The sequence below is a fragment of the Terrapene carolina genome, unplaced genomic scaffold, assembly GCF_002925995.2.
Source record: "Terrapene carolina triunguis isolate 2854851 unplaced genomic scaffold, T_m_triunguis-2.0 Scaffold84, whole genome shotgun sequence".
NCBI classification, from domain to species: Eukaryota; Metazoa; Chordata; order Testudines; family Emydidae; genus Terrapene; species Terrapene triunguis.
In genome coordinates, this window is record NW_020664435.1 from 19014390 (window position 1) to 19034875 (window position 20486).

General features: G+C 40.5%; 1 protein-coding gene across 1 annotated transcript in view; it reads right to left on the reverse strand.

Moving 5' to 3' along the window:
- Nucleotides 1–20486, reverse strand: part of LOC112120588 (ATP-dependent translocase ABCB1-like) — a 72868-nt gene that overhangs the window by 42334 nt on the left and 10048 nt on the right. The window contains exons 3-11 of the mRNA XM_026649414.1: nt 14628–14781; nt 13397–13463; nt 13013–13204; nt 11770–11941; nt 10926–11050; nt 7212–7389; nt 5202–5315; nt 2921–3031; nt 402–527 (exon numbers count right to left, since the gene is read on the reverse strand). Coding sequence (XP_026505199.1) covers nt 402–527; nt 2921–3031; nt 5202–5315; nt 7212–7389; nt 10926–11050; nt 11770–11941; nt 13013–13204; nt 13397–13463; nt 14628–14781 — 1239 coding nt within the window. The remainder of the gene's footprint in view (nt 1–401; nt 528–2920; nt 3032–5201; nt 5316–7211; nt 7390–10925; nt 11051–11769; nt 11942–13012; nt 13205–13396; nt 13464–14627; nt 14782–20486) is intronic.

Here is a 20486-nt window from a genome sequence, read left to right on the forward strand (position 1 = left end):
TGTGTGTGTGTGTGTGTGTGTGTGTGTGTGTGTGTGTGTGTGTGTGTCTAAAAAGCATATGCTAACTGTTGTATTTTCAATAAATGCAGCGTATTTGCCTTTTCTCCCTGAAAAGATCCTGTGTGCTTTGTATAGCATAACAATATCCTCAAATATTTAAATCCAAATTTTGACTTCCCTTAATATCAGTAAAGTCCTATCTAGGTTTTTACAATATTCTCATCATCATGGCATACAAGTAATGAAAAATCAGTTTCAGAATTTCGTTGGATGCTACGTATCTTTTGTTCTTTTAAGAATCCAATTTTGTGTAATGTCCTTTTAAAGTATAGGTGTAATCTAGTCAGGAAATTAATCTTCATCCTAGTAGCCAGGAATATCGACAGTTCATGCAAACTAACCTCTCCTTGGACTGGATCATAGAATCTCTGTAGCAGCTGAATAGCAGTACTTTTGCCACAGCCACTGGAACCAACCAGAGCGATGGTCTTCCCCGATTGAACTTTCAGGTTCAGGCCCTTGAGAATCTGGAAATATAATCTTTATATGTTAGTCCAGTAAATATAGAGCTACTTAAATAAATGGTTTGTTTAGAAAAAGATCTATTAAGATGCTTGGCATCATGATCAAGCCAATAATGAGAGGTCTGGTCTAACAGTGTATTGAACTCCCAGGCCTGCTTTCAGTCCTTTGTTCCAACCCTGGTTGGAAAGCACTTTGAAGATGACAAGAAAAAGGTTTTATTACTAATAACAATCTTGCTTTGTTCTATTCTTATTCTATAAAGACTGTCCTAAGAAAAAACCTTTGGCTCTGAAAACAAAGTGGGTGTTTTAATATCCCCAATGGAATGAAGAGTCAGGGTTTGACAATCTCTAGAATTTACTAGGGAGGGATTAGTTATGGAGTAATGACACTTTTGTTGCTATGTTCACATTTAGGAACATTTTACCTCAGTCCGTTTATCCCATCTTATAAATGTCTAATATTATTAGTGGCCAAAATATTTGTCTCCTATGGGAACTCTTATGTATATTGACATTTAGGCTGATTTATGACTACACTTTTTTTTGCAATAGAAGATCAAAACAACAGTAATATTGTTCTCGTCTCCTTATACTATACCAGAAGAGCTCCAGTTTTCCAGTAAGCTAATAGCAGATAAGCTTTGGTGTTTGCTTGACCAAGCAAGAGCATCATTCTCCACCCCTTTAACATCATTTCTCATCACGACCATCCCATCTCTAACCTCCCTTTTTAGGTAAGGCAGGAAAGGGCATGTCAAGTTAACGCTGACAATAACTAGAATCTTCAGCTCTCTGTGACCCGGTTCATTCCAAATTTAGGTACAAAATGGAGATTGCCTTGATCTTGTATGTTGATCATCTTTGGCTGGTTATTGATGAGAACCAGGTATCCAGGATGATTCTTTTAGCTTTGCCAGCTACCTCTGATACCATTGATAATGAGCCACTGCTGACACAGGGCGAACTCTGGAAGGGATAGATGGAATCATTCTTGAATGGCTCCATCCCATTCCAGCCACAGGCCCAAAGGGTGGCTCATCCGGTCCAGAGTTTCTCTTGTGTAGAGTGATGTGGGATTCTGTCTTGTCACCCTCCTGCTCAAATTTGTATGCAAGACCATTAGGGGAAGACAGTGAGAAAGTACAGACTACACTGTCTTCAGTATTCAGATAACATAGCTCTAGGTCTGTTTCATGAGACTCAGCTGGGAGAAGTTGACTGGCTTAGCCAGCAAGTTACAGGGTGGGTTTGATGCAGGCAAGTCAGCTATGACTCACCTCAGAGATGACTGAGTTTATGCTTGTAGGTTGGAGGAACCCATCCGAAGAACTGGCACAGCTAACAGCAGCACACTCAAGTGAGTTTGTAACCTGTTGGATCCACAGCTGCTTTTGCAAGCAGGAAGCAGTAATAGCTAATAGCATTTTGTTTGTCTTTTACACTTGGCCAGAAAGTTCTGAACTTTCAATTCTGGTACTGATGTCAATCCAGAAAGAAGTATTGGATTACTGCAAAGTACCATACATGAGACTGTACAACAAGATGACTCCCCTCACAAACTTCAGCTGGTAGAGAGTATGGCAGTCTGTTTCTTAGAGGGCATTATCTGTAGGGAGAATCTTACCTCCATGCTCTGTGATCTGCACTGGCTTCCATTTCATTGTCAGGAGTGATATAGAATAATGGCTTTAACCAATAGACCTTAAAATAGGTTGAGTCCTGGCTATCTCCAAGATTACCTCTCCCCACATGGGATGTCACAGCAGCTGAGATCTTCTGAAGCACTGACACAAACAGCTTTCTGGATTTAACCACATGAGGGCTGGAGGTGAGGCATTCTTGGTGACAGAGCTTGAAAGAAGAATTTGCTTCTGATTCAATTCACCAGAGGCCAAATTTACTCACCTTTAGGTTATGCTGTAAGTCCCATTTGTTCTCTCTTGCTTTTTCCAGCAGGTGAAAATGAAGAAAAGGTGGATGATGGTGGTGAAGAAGAGCTTTAGTTTTGGAAGGACATTCATCCTGCATTATTGTTGTATTTTTATAACTAGTATAACAACATTTCACTCTCACATAGTACATTTCATCCATATATCTCAAAGGACTTTAAAGAGGAGGTCAGTATTACTATTCCCATTTTACAGATGGGGAAACTGAGGAAGAGAGAGGTGAAGTGACTTGCCAAGTGTTATTTTGCAGGACAATGGCAGAGCTGGGAATAGAATCCAATGTTCTTTCAACTAGACCATACATCCAGAGTACAGGATGGATATTTTATTTTAATTCATTTTTTGTAAACACATTAAATTGATAAAATATCAGTTTTCTTTTTGGTCACACAGATAATGGCAGCAGCTTTTCACTGCAAAGATTAATTTAATAAGAACACTTACTTTAACATCAGGTCTAGATGGGTAACAGAAATGGATGTTTTTGAATTCAATGTCTCCTTTGAGCTTGTCTGGTCTGTATCCTTCCTTGGCACTGCTATCTAGAAGACGGTGCTGGAGAGAGATTTTGAAAAGGTATTACACATTTGTGATTTTACAGTTGTGGGTTTTGATGGATAAGTTGTTTAGGACAGTAAAAGAAACACTGCAACACTACATAGCAGTTTAACTGATCAGTGGTTGCTGAATTTCACCCCAGAGGATTCTGCATATCAGTGAAATGCAATCCTTGTGTATACCCTGCAAAGCATTTTGGGATAGGGGACATGGGAAGAACAGGAGTAACTAGAATAATAAAACATCAACTATACCTTAAATCATCCATCTCCCAACATTTACAATGGGCCCAAATCCCTTAGCTCCCTCCCAGTATCTGCCTAGGCAGAATGTGGGTTGAGAATCAGTTCTTGGAGGAGTGATGCAGCCTGTAATTGTTGGTGGGCTTAAAATGCACAAGCAAAATAAACAAACTGGGGATTTATTACAAAGTCTTCACCCCTAAAAAGATACCATCATCCTGAGGCTCCCTGGTCTGAAGTCCAATGGAAAATTAACCTGGCGCTAAATAGCCTGACCTGGAATTGCTCCTCCACTTCCTAGGTTGCTGATCTCTGCTGGACTGACACTTTTCAATGACCCAGTAACCACCGGCAGAGTTCAAAACTTCTCTTTGAGTAGGAATGGGAAGATTAAAGGCGACCTCCTCGGCTCTCTGCTCCACTCCAAGATCAGCACAACCAAAAATAAAACCAAACCCTTTGTCTCTGAGTTCTGGTTTCCGATTGGTTCTGGTAGTAGCTTCCAGCTTGTTCTATCTCCATCCAGGACTCTGCCCTTACATAAATCGATGGTATGCCCACATTTTGAATACTGCGTACAGATGTGGTCTCCTCATCTCAAAAAAGATATACTGGCATTAGAAAAGTTTCAGAGAAGGGCAACTAAAATGATTAGGGGTTTGGAACAGGTCCCATATGAGGAGAGATTAAAGAGGCTAGGACTTTTCAGCTTGGAAAAGAGGAGACTAAGGGGGCATATGATAGAGGTATATAAAATCATGAGTGATGTGGAGAAAGTAGATAAGGAAAAGTTATTTACTTATTCCCATAATACAAGAACTAGGGGTCACCAAATGAAATTAATAGGCAGCAGGTTTAAAACAAATAAAAAGGAAGTTCTTCTTCACTCAGCGCACAGTCAACTTGTGGAACTCCTTACCTGAGGAGGTTGTGAAGGCTAGGACTATAAAAGCGTGTAAAAGAGAACTGGATAAATTCATGGAGGTTAAGTCCATTAATGGCTATTAGCCAGGATGGGTAAGGAATGGTGTCCCTAGACTGTTTGTCAGAGGGTGGAGATGGATGGCAGGAGAGAGATCACTTGATCATTACCTGTTAGGTTCATTCCCTCTGGGGCACCTGGCATTGGCCACTGTCGGTAGACAGGATACTGGGCTAGATGGACGTTTGGTCTGACCCAGTACGGCCGTTCTTATGTATGTTCTAGGCAATCTGGGAAACAGAGTCCTGAGCCTCTGTAACCATTGTTGCTGTAGTCTGGGGCGAGTCCCCTAAAGACTTGCTTACTGTAATAGGTCAGGAACAACCAACTCCAGAGGTGGTTACACAGAGTTTGATCACCCTTAATTTAGTTTCTCTGGGCAAAATTCCACACTTTGTTATATCCACACAACCTCACTGAAACCAATAGACATTTATGGCCATAACAGAAGACAAAACTCAGCCCTTTGTTCTAACCTAATATGAACGTGAGACTGCAGATATATAACAAACTGCTGTACAAAATTCTAAGAGTTAGTTACTGAAAGTGTGGCATCCCTCTTCCCCAGCAACAGTATTACCATAGCTTTCAACAGCACTGTTAATCTCCAAATCAAAAGCAGTTGAACTGAAATCATGTCTACTCCATATACTTGTGTTTTAAAGAGCAATGTCATTTCACTTAGCTCTTCACCACTTACTCTAAAAAATAAACAGGAAAGAGGGCCCCAATCTGTAAAGTTGAGCTATAGATCTGAATTTCCCCCAAGTTTGCAATAAGCACATTTAGGGCTTTGCTTAAGGCTCGTGTCTTCTTAATATGAATAGAAATGTCATCTTATTTTTGTTTTCAGTGGTATGAGTCTATGGAGTTCATCCACTTTTTGAATTTTTTGAGAAATAAATCAGAAATTTCAGACTGCTAGAAAAGCAACATTAAGTACCTTACTGATAACCTTGTACACTTCATAGGCAGCACCTCGAGCATTGGCAACACTCTCTAAGTATGGGTAGCCCTGTCCGAGAAAGAATGCGCCACGGAGCAGAGAGAATAATACCTACAGGGAACAAAAACAGGAGCTAGCGTACAGTGGTTCCAGACCTGCAGTTTTCTTAGTGCTAAATGTCATGGTAATCCTGGTGGTTCTGTAAGAGCTTTTCCAGAAAAAATATAAAAAAAGAAAATCAAATCTAAAATTTCAGGCTGCATTTTTCCAGCTCCCCCAGTTTTTATTCTTTCGCTGGATTTGACACAGGAAGTGGTGAATGTAGCTATTGTGTGAAGCCACATGCCCTTTAACAGTTGGATTAGCTTTTTTTGTTGCTGCTGCTTTCACTAACTCCCATGAAGAGAATAAATAGTGAAATTAAATTTGCAATATTAAAAACCTCAGTGTCCTCAAAGAGAGTTAATCCACAGTTTCCTGAGGCCCCAATCCTTCAAAGTGCATATTATGCACTGTGACTACTTCCACTGAAGTCAAGTTCTGATCAGAAGTCAATGGGGCTATTCACAGTGCATAAAGCACGTACCTAAGTCTTTGCAGGATCAGGGCCTTATTCCTTTCCAAAGGAAAAATAATCTAATAGTATTGGTAAAGTACAATAATCCCTTGCAGGGATTTTAAAAAAAATGTAAGATGGTCACATCGCTATGACACCGGCAGACCAGATGCCAGCTCATGCCAAAGCCCCAGACTTCACTGAATGCTTACAGATGCATAGCTGGAAGCCAGGCCAATTCACTTGTGTATTAGTATAGATCAAAGTGATTGTTAAATGTATCAGAATGTATTTGCTGTTTAAACTTCATGAAAACTAATGGGATGTTAATGCATTGTTTTCACTTATCTGGATCCCGTTACAATGCTGTAGCAAATATTCACAGAGTGTATGCCCCTGTCAGTAAATAACTGATCAAATGAGAAAGAAGCCTTGTGGAATACAAATGAAGAACTTTAACAGAAAAGTGTTAATTTCAAAGCAAGTGGTCATTGTGTGTGATGATCGAAGGTCAAAGACTCCAAATGTATTCCCCACTCTCTGCCATCAAAGGAAAACCCCACAGGGGTATTGACCCTGTCAGCTTGTTTTCTGTGGGAAGAAAACTATGAGTATGGATTCAGGGAAAAATCCTTCATCTCTACACTGTTTGGATTCTAACAGGGCAGAAAAAATGAACATGGAGATAGAGATTCCATGAGTTATTCTGGGTCGCCCTGAGAGACTTTTGGGAAACCGGCAGATCACTACATCTCTGCTACTATTTGGAATTACAGACTGACTCATCTGTACATATATTTTATCTTCTTTAATCTCTCAATAACTCTTATTACCTTTTCTTAGCTAATAAACCTTTAGTTAGTTTACTATAGAATTGTCTACCAGCGTTGTCTTTGGTATAAAATCTAGGATACTAATTGATCTGGGGTAAGTGATTAGACTCTGGGACTGGAAGCAACCTGAATGTGGTGTGATTTTTGGTGTAAATGACCCTTTATCATGAAGTCAAGTTTGTCTGGGTGGCAAGATAGACTAGAGAGTCTGTCTATGACTCCATGGTAAGACTGGTATAGTGATCCCGGAATTCACATTTGTTACTGGCTTGGTAAAATCTAATTATAGAACACACCACCAGTTTGGGGTGTCTGCCCTGTTTTCTGACAGCCTGCCCTGAGATAGGCATTCATGGTCGTGAACCACTCCAGACAGCATGACAGTGACCAAATGAGATATTTGTTTAGGAACTTTGAGGTCTTAAATATGTAGATTCAACATCTCTGTTGATTTATATTAAACATATTTTAACATTTAGTCTGATGGGTACTTTGTGCCTGAGTAGAAATTATAGATCTTTTTACGCGGTACTTAAACAACAAAGCATTTTCTCTAATTTATAGACCATTTTTAAAAAGTTTGCCTCAGCTAATCAGACTATACTGTGCTGTACTTACAATTAACACACATCCGAGGTCATAATTCTCTCTCTCCTCCACTGTGAGTTTGGTTCCATACCAAAATGCAAGAGCAAAGGCTCCAAAGGAAATAAACTCTGTGAAACCCAAAGATGTGTAGCTGGTAATGGATTTTTTGACTCCAACTTTCCTAGCATTCTCTAGGTTAACATCATATCTGAAAACAGATGATAAAATGTTAAATTTGGTATTTACCCAGATGACATTCATTTCCCTAGCTTCCTTTCATGCTTCTAGGCTTTTCTGCCATAAAAATAAATTATCTAGATTCTTAGATCGTGTGAATCAACACAGCTTCATTGATTTTCATCAACAGAGGATCTGGCCCGTGGCTGTTCTGAGTGAATTATCAGGCACACAGATAAACATGATATGTTGGGGAACAGTCAACACGGCTTTTGTAAATGGAAATTGTGCCTCACCGATCTGTTAAAATTCTTTGAGAGTTTCAGCAAGCATGGGGACAAGGGTGATCCAGTTGATATAGTGCACTTGGCCTTTCAGAAAACCTTTGACAAGGTCCCACACCAAAGGCTCTTAAGCAAAGACATGGGATAAGAGTGATAGGAAACAAAGGGTAGGAATAAATGGTCAGTTTTCGCAGCAGGGAGAGATAAATTACAGATCCTTTGGGGACCCTGCTCAGAGACCTGTGCTGTTCACATATTCATAAATTATATGAAAAAAAGAGGATGAACAATGAAGTGGCAAAAATTGCAGATGATACAAAATTATTCAACATAGTTAAGTCCAGAGCTGACTGCAAAGAGCGACAAAGGCATCTCACAAAACTGGGTGACTGGGCAACAAAATGGCAGATGAAATTCTATGTTGATAAATCCAAAGTAATGCACATTGGAAAACAATCCCAACTATACATAAAAAACGACGGGGTCTAATTTAACTGCTACCACTTAAGAAAGATCTTGTAGACAACATGGACAATTCTCCAAAAACATTTGCTCAATGTGCAGCAGCTGTCAAAAAAGCTAACCGAATGTTAGGAACCATTAAGAAAGGGATAGCTAATAAGACAGAAAATATCATCATGCCACTGTGTAAATCCATGGTATGCCCACACCTCATATAATGTGTTCAGTTCTGGTTGCCCCATCTCAAATCAGATATATTAGAATTAGAAAAAGGTACAGAGAAGGGCAACAAAAATTATTAGGGGTTTGGAACAACTTCCAGCTGAGGAGAGATTAAAAAGACTGGACTGTTCATCTTAGAAAAGAGATGACTAAGAGAGGATATGATAGAGGTCTAGAAAATGAATGAAGAGAAAGTGAATAGGAAACTTATTTACCCCTTCATGTAACATAAGAACTAATATATCTGATTTGAGATGGGGCAACCAGAACTGAACACATTATATGAGGTGTGGGCATACCCAATTAAATTAATAGGTAGTAGGTTTAAAACTTACAAAATGAAGTACTTCTTCACATAATGCAGTGAACAACTCTTTGCCAGGCCAAAAGTATAACTGGGTTCAAAAAAGAATTAGATAATTTCATGGAGGCTAGGTCCATCAATGGCTATTAGCCAAGATGGTCAGCGGTGGAACCCTATGCTGGGGATGTCCTTAAACGTCTGAGTGCCAGAAACTGGGACTGGATGACGGGATGGATCACTCAAACATTGTCCTGTTCTGTTCATTTACTCTGAAGTATCTGGCACTGGACACTGTCAGAAGACAGGATTCTGGACTAGATGGACCATTGGTCTGACCCAATGTGGCCATTCTTATGTAATATTGGAAAAATTGGCCCGAAATCAACAACATGAAATTCAATAAAGACAAGTGCAAAGTACTACAATTGGGAAGGAAAAATCAAATGCACAAATACAAAATGGAGAATAACTGGGTAGGTAGTAGTACTGCAGATCTGGGAATTCAAGTATATCACAAATTGAATATGAACCAACAATGTGATGTATTTTTTTCACAAAGATAATATTCTGGGGTGCACTCAGGGGAGTGCCATTTAAGACATGGGAGGCAACTGTTCCACTTTACTTGTCTCTGGTGAGGCCTCTGCCAGAGTAGTGTATCGGTTTAGGAAAGGTGTGAACAAACTAGAGAAAGTCTAGACGAGCGCAACAAAAATGATAAAAAGTTTAGAAAACCTGAGGAAAGGTTAAAAGAACTGGGCATGTTGGTCTTGAAAATTGAAGACTAAGCGGGGACCTGGCTAACAGTCTTCAAATATGCTAAGGAGTGTTACAAAGAGGATGGTGATCGGTTGTTCTCTATATCCACAGAAGACAGGACAAGAAATAATCAGGGCAATCTGCAGCAAGGGAGGTTTAGGTTAGATATTAGGAAAAACTGTCTAAATATTAGGATAGTTAAGTACTGGAATGTGTTACCAAGGAAGGTTGTGGAATTCCCATTATTGGAGGTTTTTAAAAACTGGTTAGACAAACACCTATCAGAGATGGCCTAGGTATACTTGACCCTGCCTCAGTGCAGGGGGCTGGAACTGATGATCTCTCAAGGTCCCTTCCAGCCCTACATTTCTAGGATTCTATGAATATCAGCTCTCAAATGTAAGAATTAGTGCTCACTCAATTGTTGAAGAAAAACTGCTTTAGATAAAACCAAACAAGTAAACAGAAGCCAGAATCCCCTTTGACTCCACAACCTGGCAGTAGTTCGCTCTTGCTGAACACTGTTGGAAGCCAGGAACTATTCTCATAAGCTAAGTTACCAAGATATATGCCAATAGCAAGCAATCAAATACAAATTAAGCACCATATTATGCTAGTTAATCCCTGTGAGACAAGGACAAAGATTAACAGTTAATGAAAAAAAATCACTCTTTTTCCTTGCCATTCCTTTACAAGCTTATGGTTTTCCATCAATCAATAACAGCTTCTGTTCACTCATTAGCTATCTAATCCCCTTTAGCTTCTCAAGGGCATTACAGAAAGCACCGCTCAGCCCAGCAATGTTCTCAGAACGTTTCAGGAGGACGTACATATCATTTTATTGTTCAATGACATGCTCAGAAGCTTTGTAGGAACCTCTCAACACATATGTACAAAAATGCCCTGACCAAAAGTGGGAAGCCCCAAAATGAATGGCACAGTTTGCGCAGTAGTGAAGGGATACTAAAATGATGTGTAATTAATTTCTTCCACATACACTATATATCATTGGTGCTGTTCAGATTAGATCAAGAAGAGGAATATTTGCAAAGCACTAAGCACACTCTTAACTTTAAGCATGTGGGTAGCCCCCTTGAAGTCGATGACATAGGAAAGTGATAGGCAATTTTTCCTAAGGTCATGATCCAGTAAAGCATGAGGTTAACTGTAAACACTTTAATCAATGATTTCAGTGGGAGTGTGCATGTGCTTAAAGTATTTGCAGAAGTGCTTTGTTGGACTGGAGCCTTAGAGAAGATTGCATTTTCTATAGCTTCAGCTTCCAAATTCAACTTCAGGTTAGTGTCAGAGGGAAATTGGGCCTTACAATGCCCCTCCATAATGTAGGTCAATTGAGTGATTGCAAATATTCATGGGTGACAGAAAACATCTCCTTCCATATGCTCATATTTATCTTCATCTGAACTTCTCAGCTGTCTGGGGGATAAACTGATGGATCATCTTTGATTTTTTTTAAATAACCACATCACTTTACCAAATATTATGTACAATCAATAATTAGTTTAAAAAACTCACTTTGCTAATGCCTTCATCTGTCCATTGAAAGGAACAACTGTTCTGATAGCAGTCAAAATTTCTTCCGCCACAGCTCCTGCTCTAGCATAAGCAGTCAGCTCTTTTGTAGTAAACGATGCCATGAACTGGAAAATTCAGAGGGTGGGGGGGAGGGGAAAGTATTTTATTGCAATCTATTTAAGTGGTGTAAATTATGTACAGCTACAAAGGATGATCAAGCACTTAGGGAAAGAGCCTAGAATTTAGGAGACCTGGGTTCAAGTCCCCACTCCAACAGTTTTCCTGGGCAACTTCGGGTAAGTAACTTCTTTCCGTGTTTCACTTCATGTGTAACATGGGAATCCCCTATCTTGCATGGTGTTGTGAGGCTAAATACAATGAAGATTGTGGGGCACTCAGAAACTATAGTAATGGAGGCCATGTAAATAACTTAGCTATCTTAATTATAGGTCACAATCCTGTTTCTTCCTCCATCATTTTCAGTGGTTGGGTGGGGGAAAGAAAACAAAATACAACCTATAAATGGAAACACTTTATCAATTTTTCTGTGCATTACAAGCAATATCTACTAATGTGGTCACAGTTGATGAATGCTGATCATCCTCTTCCCATGTGGTGAGTGGTGGTGACTGGAAGCCGTCCAGGCCTCCATGGCATGCCAATGCCTGCCTGCTGATGCTCAGTGTAGACAGAGCTCTGCAAATTTTGGGGCAGAAGGCAGTGGAGTAGGAGAAGGGCTGCTCTCCATGCTCTCCAAACTTTGGGGTCATGTTGCTTTGGGGTTCACTCCCTCTCAATCTGTTTTTAGAAGTAGAATTCTTATTTGTTTTCCCCCAGCACTTACGATTGATCCAACTGCTGCTGCTGCAGTAAGGAGAGTGCTAACTGACAAAATCACCAAAGTCAGTTTCCACCCGTAGACGAATCCTATAACAATCCCTGTCAGAAACGTGGCAAAGAATTGTACAAATATACAGAACTTGTCTCCGATGCCTTCGTGGATGGTGTTAATGTCACTGTTAATTAAAAAAAGAGATTTGTTAACTTTGATGAATGCCTCCTCCTCACACATTTTTCTGTTCTGCTGGAGAAAAGCTTGTCAGAAGTTTAACTGTTCAAATCATTGGGCAGTAGGAATTTTGGACATGGGTACTGAACAGCTCTTTGTGGGGCTAGGAACTAGCAGATCACAACTCATTTTCTGTGATGTAACCTCTAGATAGACTTCTGCCATTGCTACCCCTGCTCATTCACACGTGACCCAATGTATTTATGAAATATCCAAAAGGAATAATCCATACAAAAACAAAAATTCACCCCCAAAACCTTTACATTACTTTTTCCTCCAAGTTCCCCTATGTATTCTATCTTCTTCAATTTTGTTATTAGATTTTAAGATCTTTGAGGCCAGGAATATCTCCATTTTGCATCCTATACAGTGACAAGCACAGTGTTAGTAAATTATTATTTGCAAAACCATAGTGTGACACACTAATTTTCTCTTGCTAGTTACATATGTGGGAGCTAGGATTGGTGAAATTCAAGCCTCTCTCATTCCCTTCAGGATTCACATCTTCCAAAAACTGGGCATATCCCTCCCTGCAAAAATTAAATCTGGAGAAACTCTTCATACCTTCCTTTGAATCCCTGCACAAGGGGCCTGATCCAAAGATTCCTAATGATTTTAATTGGTTTTGGATCAGGTTCAAAATGATAACAGTGCCCGTAACTATGAGTGCAGTTTCATTTCATACAATGTCAGGGGTTTCAGTGTTTGTAAACTAGCTGGAGACAGCAGAGCTGTTTATCTACAGTAGTTTGCAAAATAGCTCATAGACACTACAAAGCCAATGTCAGAGGAGTAAGATATTGCATTTCACAGCATAGGCCCTCGCAATGGAATGTCACTGAAACTCTGAAAATGAAGTGAAAAATGATAACGAATTCCACCCTCAGACAGCAGTAATATGTTGAGTCTTAGTTAAAAAGGTTTCCTGGACATTCCCTGTAGCTAATTCTATCAAGGTAAACATCAGACTTCTCTTTGGCTCATGTTCCTGGTGCATAGATAAATAGAGCCTTCTCACTCCGTCAGTCGGGTGTTCAACGTTCCAGTCTGGCTGGTATCATACCAAGCCATCTCCTGGTGAAGTACTGCAAAAAAAAACTTTTGTCGGATTCTTGCTGTCTGTCTTGCAGCTGAGGTCAAAAATGTCCAGACTTGGATCGTGCTCAATATCACTACAGCAAAGCCAATACCCGCATAATAGTAGGCAAACCTGTGGTAAAACAGTAAAAGTCCATAAGATCAATTGCATCTTGCAAGATAAGTTGGACACATCAGGTCACGTTCAACCCTGCTGAAGCCAATGGGATGTAATTGAGGGCCAAATTTGGCTTACAGTTTAATGGACAAATATATAGAAGCTACACTGTGCTATTCTTATGAAAATAATTGCAGAGGTTCTTACCTGGTCATTTCAGCTTCTATATCCAAACCCGGAATTGCTGGACAAGTAGAGCTACTATTCATCACAACTGAAAGATTAATTGTAAGAAAGAAAAATATTCAGTTTTATTAGAACAGGCATAAAACAAATCATGTCGGTTTTAGGCCTTAATCTTGTGGGTGTTTTGCATGACACTACACTCTCTGCAACAGCTCTGTAGTTTTATAACTTTCATGGTGGCCATCATCCTTCCAGTGGAGGATCAAACAGAGCAAACTTCTGAGTCAGCTCAGAGGGTTACTGTAGAGTGATGTCACGGATTTAGATCACTACATCAATGGGCACTGGTCAGATCATAGCTTCATCTGATCTGACCTTTGGATTCCAACAGTGGCCAATATCTGATTTTTCAGAAGTTGATAACTCCCCCTTCTACCTCACACAAGGCAAAATTCATCCATACAGACACCACAAGTCTGACTTTTATGCACCACTTAGGTTCCACTCAAAACTGGGCCCAAGTGGGGCCCAAGTGGTGGCTCAGCCTTTTGCTGGCTGTCTGCAAAAGGATAAAGTTCACTAATAATGCACCTAACCAAGGTGCAAAACTATTCAAACCTGGGAGGAATAGGAGACCCCTTCCAGGTGTCAGCACATATATTTTAGGGTAAGTTATGATTGCCTTTATCATAAGCTTAGCTCATATAGAGGCAAAATAGAATTAATGGTCCTATTTTGTTGTTTTAAAAATCCAATCACAGAACTTGATTTGGTGACCTCCTGGGACAGTGAATTCCATGGATTAACTATACGCTATAGAAAGTAGAAAATTGTTTTACAGTTACCAAATGTACTGCTCTGTAATTTATCAAGTGTCTATATTGCTACTGTACTATACAGCAAGGTAAAAAGGAAGGACTGCTCAGAATTTGGGGGAGGGATAGCTCAGTGGTTTGAGCATTGGCCTGCTAAACCCAAGATGGTAAATTCAATCCTTGAGGGGACCACTTAGGGATCTGGGGCAAAATCAGTACTTGGTCCTGCTAGTGAAGGCAGGGAGCTGGACTCGATAATCTTTCAGGGTTCCTTCCAGTTCTATGAGATAATATAATATATGGAAATATACCTATTTAATTCACTATGCTCTTCATGGCCTTTAACACCACAGCAGCACTCCATCCTGAACCTCTGCCAATCCAGTAAATAAGAGATCCTAACAAATATTTTCAGAAGTTGAACAAACTTTATTTACCTGAAGACAAGTTTACTGCTTGGCCAATCGTTACAAATCTGTTTGTCATCTCTCCAATGACAACTATAATAAGTGGCAGCCCTGTTCCATTTGCAACAGCTGCAATCAAACCTATCATCATCAAAATGATATCCAGCCAATCGGCATACCCAAACTACACGAATATAAAGAAAAAGGTATTAATTGAAGATTGACAAATTCACATAATTGTGACAATATCCTACTAAGACACATAGAATAGGATTTGTTTTTACATAGCATCATTCGAGGTTTGGGTATCCCAAAACACTTTATGAAGCAATGAATTAGATACTGTGAAGGCAAACACAACACTTGGGATGCACTTTGAAAAAGCTTACACACAGTTTTAGGCCAGTTTTTATTGAGGGACTTCAGACATGTTGGTAGGATGAATCCCCTAATCTGCAGAAAAAAGAATCTCTTACATTTTTCACAAAGTGATAACATCACCTGTGCAACTCACTGCCTCTCTGTGTGCATTCTACTACATCACATTACTCAGTGCATTTAAAATGTAAACAAGAACAGGTAGTTGACAAACATTTGGCTGCTGCCTACCAATAGAAATGGGTATGTAGCAGTTATCACATTTAAAGAAAAACACAGCATTTGTTTCCCTGGATAATTCATGAGACATTATGCACAAATGGTAAAATTATCTCCAGTTGAGAGCGCCAGGGCAAGGCCCTACTTACCGCACATGCTTCACTTCAGTCCTTAACATGGGTGAATTTCACTCCGTCATGGTGCTAGTGCTGAAACATCGTCAAGCACTGGCAGTTAGCTGTAGGGGGAACTTTGCACAACAGGCCATATTTTTAAAGTGGGAAGCCTGAAATCAACACACAAATATGGCTGTGCCCAATACTAAGTTTAGCACAGACCTCTTTCTTCTCTTTCGAAATGCAGTATTGTGGTTGCACATTAGTCTGTCACCATAATGTAAAACAGGCAAAGAAAAGGAACAATGAGAAATATAAATCAAACCAATAAACTATGCACTAACCAATTTCAAAATGCCAACCATCTTTTCCTTTGACTTCTCATTTTTCTTTCTAAAGAGATTAATGCAAAATTAATCCAGGCCCTTTCTTGAAAGGCAGGGCAAGAAATTTAACAGCGTATTAAGATCAAGGAACCCCTACTTTTTCTTGTTCTGTAACTGGTCATTTTGCTCAGGTTTTTCATCATGTTGGAAAGTAGGATTGCCATAGCCATTCCTTGCAGATTCTGTGGAGGGGAAAGTAGGTTTTGCTTTCACAAATAGTAAGGTCTTTTAAGTCAGCTTCTTATGAAGCACCTTAAATCCCTTTCTGAATTATCTGAGCACCAAAACAGTTGATTTTTTTAAAGCAGGAAAACTACATTTCTCTCATGCTCTTGAAACAGCTCAATCACTTTCAATTTTTTCCTCTCCAAAAAATCACATCCAAGCTGAGAACAAACAAACTAATTTTAAGGGAAGTCATTAAAGACTAACTTGGGCCTCAGTTTTGAAAAAACTGAGGGTATGCCTAAGTGTATGTCTACACTAGAAGTGCTTCAGTGGCACAGCTGCAGCTATTCTCTGTGTAGCATATACACTTACTACAATGATGGAAGGGATTAGTGAATCCACCTGCTAGGTTGATGGAAGAGTTCTTCTGTCAACCTAATGGTGTCTACACTGGGGCTTAGGTCGGCTTATCTATGTCTCACAAGGGCATGAATTTTTCACACCTTTGAGACATGTAGCTAGGTGGACCTAACTTTTAGGTGTAGACCAGGCCTTTGTCTTTGCAGGACTGGGGCCTTAGAGTGGAACAGGCATCTTATTATTTGTTGGTGTTTCAGTAGTACCTACAGACCTCAACCCTACTGTGATTTTAGAACACCTTTGTAGAGTCTTACAGGACACTATTATGTTTGTTTTGATTATATAACAAATCAAATGCAGTTAACTGGCTCCTGACTCACATAGTGGAGTATTTGCACGCTTAGGCCCCATTGCTGATGCATGTAAATAACTTTAGGCATATGAGAGGCCACATTGAAATTCAATGGGACTACTCGTGTGCATAAATGCTCGCAGGATGGGAGCCTTAGTTATTGTTAAGCTAGAGTGCCACACCAGGGTCACTTAAGTTGATAGAAAGACCACAGAGCTACGCCCAGCCAGTGCTGTGATTAAGTTAAAAGAGAATATGCATATTCAGTGCAAACTATGAATATTTTCTGAATGCTGTTTCCTCCACAGAGATCCCCAAGAAGGGTCCGTACACGCTGGGTAAAGACACCACAGAAGAAAGCTTAATAGCCAGAGTAGCATGATTTGCGGAGGACGATGGGAGGGCTGATCAGTTTTTCCCTAGAAATCCCTCATGGCTACCAGACAAGATTCAAAATGTGGCTTAGTTTCGTGGAAATGGAGTACATCCTTCCAACAACTAGCCTAACATTCAAAAGAAGAAACAACTAACCGAAAAACTTACTAGGATCAAGTGTTTCCTTTTCTGTGTAATTTATGAAATCATCCTTCATTGTGTTATTCTGTTGTATGGTTCTTAGACTTGCACAAGTAAATCACTTTGGGTAAAATCTGCATACACAAGGAAACAGCACAACCTTTCAGAGACAATAGCCATTCAAAGAGTTCACATTAAGATGTTTATGTTTCTTTATTAATTATTTGTTTCCTTTCAACAACTTTTCCTAGAGAAGAAAAAATATTTGTCATTACATACAACTTTTACATCAGGGTAAATTACTTTTCTAAAGAACTATGTTCTTTTTTAAAAATTAGGACAACAATGTGGCCTGCTTCCTGGGGGTACCCAGGGCTGCGGCCACCTGTCCTTAGCATGAGAAAGACTTGTCTGTGCCTGGTGGGGGTCAGCTTCCCAACTCTAGTGGCCACAGGCAACACAAACACTCCCCTCCAGGCCTATGCAGGCCCTGCTGTCTCTTTACAGGTTAGCGATAGGCACATTCCAACCCCTGAGCTCTCCGAGCATCTCCCTGGAGTGTGAAGCCCCTGCTCCACTGCAAACTCACAGTATTTACAGATTTGCTCTTTGGAAAGGAACAGTACACCCCAGCTTACCAGTTTCAGCTCAGATCACCTCTTTGCTTAACACACGACACTTAGATACGTTTATAGTGAAAACGAGCAAAAGTTTATTTAACAAAGTAGAGATGTAACTCCCCTTTCAGTGCTGGCTTAGTACCTGAATGCAGTGCAAACAGGAGAGGGATATCTCACAGCTTTTGGACAGTTCCAAAGTTTCGGTCACCCTGGGCTCATTTCACTGTGCTGCTGGCAGGTGCCTGCCTCCCCCTCCTGGTATGCTAAAGGATCAAGCTACTTGGCAGTGCTTCCAGCGAGACAAGGGATAACCACACTAATGCTGTGGCTACAGCACTTGAACTCACAAATAATTCAAACTCACACAAGCATTAAAAACATTAACTATAAACTTTATGTAAGGACTTGACCAAAGAGAACTAGACAATCAGTGAAAATATTAAATGATTAAAATGATTAGAGATCAATAATGCTTTGTAATTACTAAAGGCTCTGCCAAGAGGCATGCTAGGTCACGTGATCTCACACTCTTTCAATGTTCCTAAACAAAAGTGTCTCTTCCCACACCCACTCCAAGTTCTGTCTGTTCCCCATGTCTCAGTTGGTGCATGTGGAGACATGTTGCAGGCCTGTAAGGAGATGCTGATAGAAACACACTTTATTATACTAGGAATTGGCAGTGCAGGTCTTGATGATCCAGGTAGATGAAAATCCTTCCGCAAATGCAATGTGCCTTCATGGTGCAAAATTACAACCTAACTGCCCATATAACTCTAAGGGCTCGGCTACACTTGCGAGTTAGAGCGCATTAAAGCAGCCACGGGCGCTCTAGCTCACTACCTGTCTACACTGGCAAGGCACGTAGAGCGCTCTGACTCCGCAGCTAGAGCGCTCCTGGTACTCCACCTCGGTGAGTGGAATAACGTTTGATGCGCCCCCGCTGGAGCGCTGCGGCACCAGTGTGAACGGGGTGTTGCATTACTATGCTCTGATCGGCCTCTGGAAATGTCCCATAATCCCCTTAAGTCAAGTGGCCACTCTTGTCATTCTGTTGGAATCACTGCAGGAATGCGGATATGCCCTTTCAAAGCTCCGTTTCTGACAGCCGGTATGCTTATCTGCTCCGAGACAAAGCAACCATTACTGTGGAATGCTGCGTGCGAGAGAGAGGGGGAGGAAAGGGGATCTGCTGCTGTCTGAACTTACAAGACAGCATGCTGACATGCTCTCAGCCCCCCAAAAACCCACTCTCTCTCCCCCCACATACATACAACACACTCCCTGTCACACTCCACCCCAATGTCACCCCTGTCACACTCCAATGAAATTTAATGTGGATAAAAGTAAAGTAACGCACATTGGGAAAAATAATCCCAACTATACATACAATATGATGGGGGCCAATTTAGCTACAACTAATCAGGAAAAAGATCTTGGAGCCATCGTGGATAGTTCTCTGAAGACGGCCATGCAGTGTGCAGCGGCAGTCAAAAAAGCAAACAGGATGTTAGGAATCATTAAAAAGGGGATAAAGAATAAGACTGAGAATATCTTATTGCCCCTGTATAAATCCATGGTACACCACATCTTGAATACTGCGTACAGATGTGGTCTCCTCATCTCAAAAAAGATATACTGGCATTAGAAAAGGTTCAGAGAAGGGCAACTAAAATAATTAGGGGTTTGGAATGGATCCCATATGAGGAGAGATTAAAGAGGCTAGGACTTTTCAGCTTGGAAAAGAGGAGACTAAGGGGGGATATGATAGAGGTATATAAAATTATGAGTGATGTGGAGAAAGTGAATAAGGAAAAGTTATTTACTTGTTCCCATAATATAAGAACTAGGGGCCACCAAATGAAATTAATGGGCAGCAGGTTTAAAACAAATAAAAGGAAGTTCTTCTTCACACTGTGCACAGTCAACTTGTGGAACTCCTTGCCTGAGGAGGTTGTGAAGGCTAGGACTATAACAGCGTTTAAAAGAGAACTGGATAAATTCATGGAGGTTAAGTCCATTAATGGCTATTAGCCAGGATGGATAAGGAATGATGTCCCTAGCCTCTGTTTGTCAGAGGGTGGTGATGGACGGCACAAGAAATATCACTTGATCATTACCTGTTAGGTTCACTCCCTCTGGGGCACCTGGCATTGGCCACTGTCGGTAGACAGATTACTGGGCTGGATGGACCTTTGGTCTGACCCAGTACGGCCATTCTTATGTTCTTATGCTCTGTTAGATGAGGCCAGACAATGTTAGTGGCTTATTGAAGGAATGCACAAACACAAAGATTACCCCAGGAACTGTGTGCAATAGGAACCTCTGAACGATAGTGCTATACAAAGGCCATCGGATGTAGCTAACTGCTACAGAGAGCAGTCTCACGTACCTACGGTGTGAGAAACTGCTATCTATAGGAATTAGCTTCATCAGATTGCAGTGTTACAGGTCTCCCATGACCGTCTCATAAACAAATGATGGAAATGCAACCTGGATGGAGCTAAAATAAGATGGGTGCAAAACTAGTTGGAAAACAGTTCCGACAGTAGTTATCAGTGATTCACAGGCTGAAAGGGCATAAAAAATGGGTCTCTAAGGATCAGTTCTGGATAAGTTTCTATTCAAAATCTGAATCAGTGATTGAGATAATGGCATAGAGAGTACAATTAAAGTTTGTGAATGATAACAATCTGCACGCATACTAAATGGGAAATGACTTCCTAGGAAGGACAACTGGGGAAAGGGGTCTGGGGGTCATAGTGGACCACAAGCTG